At 28.8% G+C, this 8,693-nt stretch overlaps 1 protein-coding gene across 1 annotated transcript; it reads right to left on the reverse strand.

The window, feature by feature from the left end:
* Positions 1 to 6,902: 6,902 nt before the first annotated feature.
* Positions 6,903 to 7,382, reverse strand: LOC136075741 (uncharacterized). The gene has a single exon (XM_065789176.1). It carries the CDS (start codon positions 7,380 to 7,382, stop codon positions 6,903 to 6,905), a length of 480 nt encoding a protein of 159 aa, XP_065645248.1.
* Between the last annotated feature and the right edge of the window lie 1,311 nt (positions 7,383 to 8,693).

Here is an 8,693-nt window from a genome sequence, read left to right on the forward strand (position 1 = left end):
TGTTTATTACTGCTAGAAACCATTGTGAAAAAGGTTTTGTCTAACACCAAGCCCGCTATTCTCAGGTCACGAAATCTCGTATTTTATCTCAAAAATTAGGTTCTCGTGACTTCTGTAGAACCTTCAACAGTATTAATAAATAGGCAAATCTATTATTCTAACTCTCTTGTATTGCTTAGACTTTGTCACCTCACCTAAAAATAAAGCTGAATTGTTCGCTAAGAACTTTTCATCAATATCATCTCTTGATTCCACTAGTTGCGTTCTACCTGATTTTGCCGTCAAACAGGTTGATCCATTGCATGACATTCATATCACCCCAGCTTTAGTATCTAAAGTGATTTCCTGTTTAGACTTCTTTACAGCGTGTGGTCCATACAACATACCTGTTATATTCTTGCAGAAGTGTTCTCCAGAGCTGTCGTCTATAATTTTAAAACTTTTTAACAAGTGCTTATCAGAGTCTTGTTTTCAAGCCTGCTGGAAAGCGGCATCTGTTATCCTATTTAATCGCATCTGTTATCCTATTTAATCTGTTATCCTATTTAATTGCATCTGTTATAAATATTTTAATCGTAAGGATAATATGCGTAAAAGTTAGTATAAAATGTTTTTCAGAATCTTTTTAAATTGATATTGTTTAAGATGGAATAAAGGTATTTTAGGATATAGTTTTTTGGACTCATTCAAAACACATATAAGGCTTCTGTTCCATTCACAGACACACTGATAAGCAATAGAATGTTTACCATACTTCTGGGTTTTAAAAGATGGTACATTTAGTTTTCTATTGTGTATATTTCTAGTAGAGTATGAATGTAATAGTCTACTTTCTGTAAACAAGTTTGTGATAGGAGATGGTAAGTTTTTATTTAAGGAGTCAAAAACAAAAAGAAAATTAGCATACTTTACTAGGGCTGGAAATGTTGAAATGAAAAGTTTTTTGAAGGATTTTGATGTACCAGATTTAATTGGTTGGAAGTTTATTATTCTAATGGATTTACAGAAATATTTTTTTTAGGAGAAAATTAGTTCAGTTTTTTTGGTGTTGAGACATAATAGTTTAGCATTTAACAAGTGAATGATTTTTTCAAAGCTAAGGGTATCACATTCCAAGAAAACAGCACCTATTTATAGACAGTTCATTCTGGAGACTCAAAGCCATGTTGCTTCATTCTCGAGACTCAAAGTCATATTGCTTCAATCAAAGCAACTGGCCGCCCATTCTGTTGGCTCCTTCAGTGCATCTTAGGGAGGACAAGACTGGTACCAAGTTGTCGATGTAAAATGACTAAAGGTCATCAAAAACATAAAAATAATATTCTACTAGAAAATTATTCTACTAGACCTTCAGGGCTTTTAAACTAATTCTCAATATTTTTTGCCTTACTACAACAAGGTAAGAACTGGCTTCAATAAAGTGAGTTCTCTGTGGAAAAGAGCAATGTGGAAGCTGCTGAAAGAACTCCAGAAAACACTGCCAATACTGAAAATCAATGCACATATTCATAAAAATATTTTCCAGAACCTGTCTGAAGCTAAGGTTAGAGCTTATATCTTAGCCAAACCACAGATAAAAAAGATCATAGAATCAAGATAATTATAAGGCTGAAAACTCTGTGGAAAACAGTTTATCTCAGAAACTCAAAGCCATGTTGCTTAACAATGAAAACAACTGCTCTTCTGTTCTGATGGTTCATTCTACGCATCTCAACGGGGACAAAACTAATGTCACGAAGTTATTGAGTGCCTTGATGTATAACAACTACAGAGGTCATCAAAGGTTTAAAATTGGCATCAATTTATTAAATTTCATCATTTTAACTTTATTGTATAATTTTCCGATTTCTTTTATCTCTGGGACAGTAAGAACACTACCACAGAAAAAGCTGGTTATGCGACTAAGTTCTTTGAGGGTAAGAGCAAGGTTTAATGGGAGCAGCTAATAAAACCTAAAAAAAACTACCACCACTGCAATTCAGGTTTCATCAAAATCTCTTTCAGAAGATGAGGCTAAGCAACAGAGCTCGTAACTTCGTTGAACCAAAGATCAAGAAATCAGAGAAAATGATGCTCTGAAAGAGTAATTGTATATATGATAATAACAATTATTTGTAAATACAATTTAAAAATAAAATCCTCTAGGCCATAAAGGCAAGGTGCCAACTAGAGTTAATGAGAATACTCTTTTTTATAAATTGTTACAACACTATCTCAACCCTGTAGTTTAAAAACATAAATCTTACTAAATCAAATAAGGTGTGTAAAGAAACACACAAAATGTCACTAATAAAAGGTAAAAGAAAATTCAAATGTAAAAGTCCATATCATCTCAATAAATTAAAAAACAACAAGGAAGCTTATTGAGAAGAGCAAGGAAAGAGCTTTCAGCAAAATTATATTAGATGTCATTATCAAGGACAGTATATCAAATTTATTATGTAGAAATACATTTGTTGACTACTTCGTGAAACTTATTATCATTTTCTTAGTTGAGTTTCTTAAACCTCCAGAGGGGTTAGTAAACTCTAGAAAATCTATTTATTTATGAAGCTTATTTCAAATGATTTTTTACTGTCTTTGTCTATTTAATATGCAATTGTTGTTTTTTATTTAACAAAATGAATGAAAATATGAAACTTTTCTTGTACTGTTTCATTGAAAACAAATATACAGTTATTTCATAAAATCAAAGTTTAGACTCAATAAAGTCATTTTTTCACAGTCTTTAGACGTGAGCAATTGAAATGAATCCTGACTAGCAAGTCATTTGGAGTACAACAAGGCTTGGCACTCTACTACACAACTCGATATACTTTAAATCAATGAACTGTCATATAACATTGCCAACCTTGTTGAACGATACATAGATGATAACAAGATCATTAGCTTTATTAAGATTGCAGACGGCGCACTCACCTTAACTACCCTAAATAAGCATTTAGCGGAAAGCAATATCAGCAGCAAAAAACAATAAGATATATGAAAAACCAGTAACTGAAGCATTTGCTTTAAACATAAACTGTATTGATTTTTAAAGACACAATTGTTGATTAAAGTTAACATTTTTTATAAAACTTATTAAACATTTTTAAGAAAATTATGTTCAAAGATTTGAATTTATAATAAAAAAATGCTATTATATAAATAAGAACAATATATAATACACTTTTAGAATATAAATTAAATATGTTTAATTTAAACAACCTTTAAAAACAATTGGTTACCTAATTTAAAACTGTTTCATGTTATGATAAAAAGCAATGTTTTGATCATGAAATTTAAAAACGCTTCATTCATGGTCTCCTTTATTCTTCTTAATTTAAGAAAATATTCTAGAGAATAAACACGTACAGATATAACCAAATAACTTGGTATTTTTAAAATACTTTTCAAAAAACTATAACTAACAACTATAAATTAAGAAAAACACAGTAAAATTAAGAAAAATAGTACTAACCTGAAAAGTAATATAATTTAATTGCCTAAATAAATATAATTTGAGGCACAATGATGCAAATGCCCATAATGCCTAAATAAATATAATTTCATTCACAACAACATAAAATATATAAAAGTGTCAAAAGTAAAATAAATATAAGATAATTTACTAAAAGATACTGCATGTTTAGATTAAATGAAACAAAAAAATAAAACTTTTTAAACTTCAAGACTAAATTAAACACTTTTTTAAAAAAGTAAACATTTTTAAAGAAGTGTGATAAAGACATTGATATTCTTAATAATAATAGTTGATCTTATTATTTTTAGGTTTTTGTTAGTTAACATGTTAAAGTTGTTTAAGTTAATGTATCATTATAGATTTATTTTAATAACTTCTAAAAAAGACTGTCAATATTTAGAATATTAAAATCCATATTTACTAAATGATATTTTAAATTAACTTTGAATTGCGGAAGTGTTTGTTTTATATTATGAACAATCTGTTTAAAACTTTTCCATAAAACAGATCCCCGATACTGAACAGATAAGAACATAACTTTAGATTAAATTTTGGAGTTACAAAAATGTTTCCGGAAAATCTGGTTGGGTATTTATGGCATATTTTACTAAAATATTGATTAAATATTGTTGGAGATAGTTCGTGTTTTATTTTATACATGAATTGTATAACTAAATATATATTAATTTTGTACACGTTTAATGATCCAAACTTACTTAGAAGTGGCTCGCAAGGCACATTTCTTGTTGCTCCAAATACAATTCGGCAAGCATGTTTTTGTTTTGAATAAATTTTTTTCATCTTTGTGTAACTTGTGCTTGCCCATACAATATTTCCGTAAGTTAAACAACTATGTATAAAAGAAAAATATAAATTTTATAAAGACCTAATGTTTAAGAATGGTTTTGCTTTATACATTATTGCAATATTTCTTGAAAGTTTTCTTTCCAGAGAGCTTATATGAGTCTTCCAAGATAAATTTTCATCTAAAATAACACCTAAGAAATTTACAAATGTTTGTCTAGCAATACTTATTTATTTTCAGATCAGGTAATTTTAGGGGAAGATTATCCGTTTTATTTTGTTTATGAAATAGTATATACTTAGTTTTTGTTACGTTAAGCGATAATTTATTGCACGTAAACTATTCGTTTACTTTAATTAACTCTCCATTAACCACTGTAAAAAGCGTTTTAATATCCTTATGTGAATAAAACAGGTTGGAGTCATCCGCAAGTAAAATAAAATTTAATAAGTTTGATATAAAAGATAAATCATTTACATAAAGTGAAAATAAAAGCGGTCCTAAAATCAAGCCTTGAGGAACTCCGCACGTCAATATATTTTTTGACATTTTACCTGTTTCATATTGTATAAACTGTTTTCTGCTTGATAGATATTCTTTGAACCAAAGTAAGTTATTGTTTTTTATTCCATAATGTTCAAGTTTTTTAAGAAGAATGACATGATTAACGGTGTCAAAGGCTTTATACAGATCAATAAAAACTCCTATTGTCAAACAATCATCATTGAAGGCATTTGTTACATGGGTTACTAGCTCGGTCAAAGCGTGATCGGTTGAGTGATTTTTTTTTTAAACAAATTGCTTGTTGAACAACATGTTATTTATCGTTAAGTAGCAGTTAGGCCTATTATACATTATGCGTTCGAATAACTTAGAAAAGCATGGCAGAACCGATATTGGTCTATAATTTGAAGTATTTTTGTCTTCACCAGATTTAAAAATAGTTGAGATTCGTGCAATTTTTAGTTTTTCTGGAACAGTACCTGATTTAATATTAAGATCAAAAATGTGATATAGAGCTGATTTTATAATATTAAAAACTGATTTTACAACATGCACGCTAATTTGATCAACACCTGCACTAGTGTTGTTTTTAAGACTATCTAAAGCAGATCGCAACTCATAAATATCTAGTTTAGATTCATCCATTACATTATCATAGGTTTTTAACTATAAATCATATGAAGAAGAATTTGACGGAATTTTTTCAGCTAAGTTAGGCCCAACATTAAGAGAGAAGCTGTTTAAATTTTCAGCAATTATTGCTTTATCGTATACATAAATTTACCATCTAATAAAATTCTTTTCTTATTTTTTTCATAATTTTTTTAGTTGCCAATAATTTCTTTAATTACCTTCCACATCTTTTTAGTGTTTCCGTTAGTTTTTTCTAACAACTTTAAGGAATATAGTTTTTTGGAGTTTTTTTTAGTTTTTTCAAATATATTTTTATAATGCTTATAGTTTGTTTCATTTTTATATGTTTTATTATTTAAGAACTTTTCATGCAACTTTTTTTTTTCTTCGAGGATTTTAGTAGGCCCTCAGACATCCAAGGACATAGGAGCGACTTAATATTTATAATAATTTTTTTCTCAGGAAACGCATTTTCATTTTGATTACAAAAATGATGAAGAAATAGTTCGTAGGCTTTGTTTGCCTCACTTGATTTCAGTATAAGGTCCCAATCAATTTTATATTTTAAAAGGTCTTGGCATTGTTGTAAGGATTTTTCATTGATCTGCTTCTTGTATATAACAGTTTTTGAAGGCTTATTGTTAATTGTAATATTTTTAGTAATTAGAAAAGTAACATAATGATCTGATAAATGGGGTTTTCATAGAAATTGTTGGTGATCATATTGTCTAGTAGTGTAGAAGAGTTTTTAGTAATTCTGGTTGGCTTATTTATTGTTAGAATAACATTATGTTGAAGAAGAGTATCTATAAAATATTTAATTTTATTTGAAGCATGTCTCATCAAGTCCAAATTGATGTCTCCGACTATGTATACATGCTTTCGTTCTTTATTGACGTTAGTTAAAAATGTATTTAAAAGAGTTTTAAACACTTTTAAATTGTCAGCTGGTTTCCTATAAGTAGCATTAATTATAATGTTTTTTGTGGTTTTATTAACAATTTCAATGCATAATGACTCACAATCTGTTTCATTAACGCATAGGTCATAACGTGAGACAAAGATAATTGAATTGCGAACAAATATACTTACGCCTCCGCCACAATATTTTTTCCGCGGTTGATGAATTGACGTGTAATTAATTTATTCAAAATGTAAATTTTGTTCATTGTATTTGCACCACGTTTCTGTTATGCAAATAATGCTAAACTTGTGTTTTATTTCATCCAAGAAAAGTTATAAGTTTTCAATATTTTTATTTAGACTTCTGATTTTAATGTTTAATATTGAAAATGCTTCTTTATTTTTTTTTAAATATTGTGCAGATTCCGAAACCGTGTAGTATTTACTTTCAAGACAAAATTCATCGAAACAATTTGTATCAGTATCATTATCACTAAGATTATCAAAAAAAATTTAAATTCATGGCGTTCGTCCATTTAAGATATAAATAAAGATAAATTATTAATTAGAAAAAATTAAAGAAAAAAAAATTACCTATTTAGCCTTCAGATTAAACTCTTTTAAAACTATTAGCTTGTCGTACTCTATAACGGCATATTTTCCAACATTACGCGAAATCTTCATTTTTTCTCTTAATTCACGTCTTTTTTTGCTTGTTTCGTATGAAAAATCTTCATTGATAAAAATGCCTGTTCCTTTAAGCATCTTTGCGTGTTTAAAAAAGTTCTCTTTGTCTTTATAATTCAGCAATTTAACTATGATAGTTCTTGGTTTATCCTTAACATTCTCTGTGAAAATACGTCTTTCGATGCGGTGCGCTCTTTTAATAAATATGTTACTTATTTTTAACTGTTCATTTAAAATATGTTTGATTTTTTTTTCAGCTTGTTCCCATGTTTCTTTTTCATTTTCTTGTACACCCTCTATTCTAATATTATTTCGTCTATTTCTATCTTCTAACTTTCTCATACTTTCTTTTAGTCGATCGCTTATTTTATTTGCTTCGTTCTCCATAAATTTTAAATGTACTGTCTGGTTTAAAACTGTTGAAATTTCTGTATTTGTTAACTTTTTAAGTTCCTTTTAAAGGTTTATAATTTTTTCATTAACTAAAGTATCTTGTGTAAACTCGATACTTTTTTCTAAGTCTTTAACGTGTAGCTGTATTTCTTGTTGCTTTTTTTCGACAAACAAAATACGGTTTGTTATATTTTCAATTAAAAGTAAAATCATGTCCATTTTGTCACTTTGAATTGCTGCATTTCCTGAAATAATTTTTATTAGCGATTTTTCTTGCGATTTAAATTTCTCCTCTATTATATTTTTAATTTCTTTTTTGCTTGCTATTTGTAAAAATATTTTTTTTAAATAAAAATATTCAATGTTTTTTCTTTCAAAAACTTAAAAATACTCCTTTTTTTTTTTAATTCTTACACTGCAAAAACACGTCTGTTCATGAAGAAAGCATGCAGCAAGAAAAATTTTTGTTGTAAACGATATCCATTGTTGTTAACGATATCCAAGCAGTTCTGCCTTCTTCTTCGTTAGCCCCAGATCCCTCACTAAATAGTTCAATTCAGCTTGGCCAATAAGATGAGGTATCATTTTATCATCTATTGGATCATATGCATGGCTCTGCTGCTCCGTGTTCTGCTCGTCCCTTTTCGCAATCAAGGCATACTCGAGGACTACAAACTGGATTTTGTTCATCGTTTGGAACAGGTTTCAAACCAGAGTCACAATTTGGATAATAATATGCTGATTTGTTTTTCTTGGAGTATCCAGCATTATTTGTCATGCAGAAGTAGCGGTCCGAATGATGATCTCTTGGCTCTCGCCATACCATTAATACATACTGATTACAAAAATGATGAAGAAATAGTTCGTAGGCTTTGTTTGCCTCACTTGATTTCAGTATAAGGTCCCAATCAATTTTATATTTTAAAAGGTCTTGGAATTGTTGTAAATGATTTTTCATTGATCTGCTTCTTGTATATAATAGTACATTTAATTGTACATAAAAACACTGAAGCAAATATGTGGCGCCCAGGTTCTGTCTTGATCACATACTTTAACGCCGAAGTAGTGATGATAGGCAACCTTCATTTTTTTTTTAAGTTGTTTCCGCTGATCTTGGGTGTTAAAACGTCCACAGATATAACAAAAATAGTCTGGATGATTCAAGTAACCCCTTTTAACTTTCTTAATATTGTTTTGAAAATACTACACGATCAGTCAAAAATAAAAAAAACATAACATTTAAAGGTAAACTACACAGCTCAACAAGCGAATAACAATATTAGGCAATATAAAAGCTAGCTACAA

This window comes from Hydra vulgaris, chromosome 02 (assembly GCF_038396675.1).
Source record: "Hydra vulgaris chromosome 02, alternate assembly HydraT2T_AEP".
In the NCBI taxonomy this organism is placed as follows: domain Eukaryota; kingdom Metazoa; phylum Cnidaria; class Hydrozoa; order Anthoathecata; family Hydridae; genus Hydra; species Hydra vulgaris.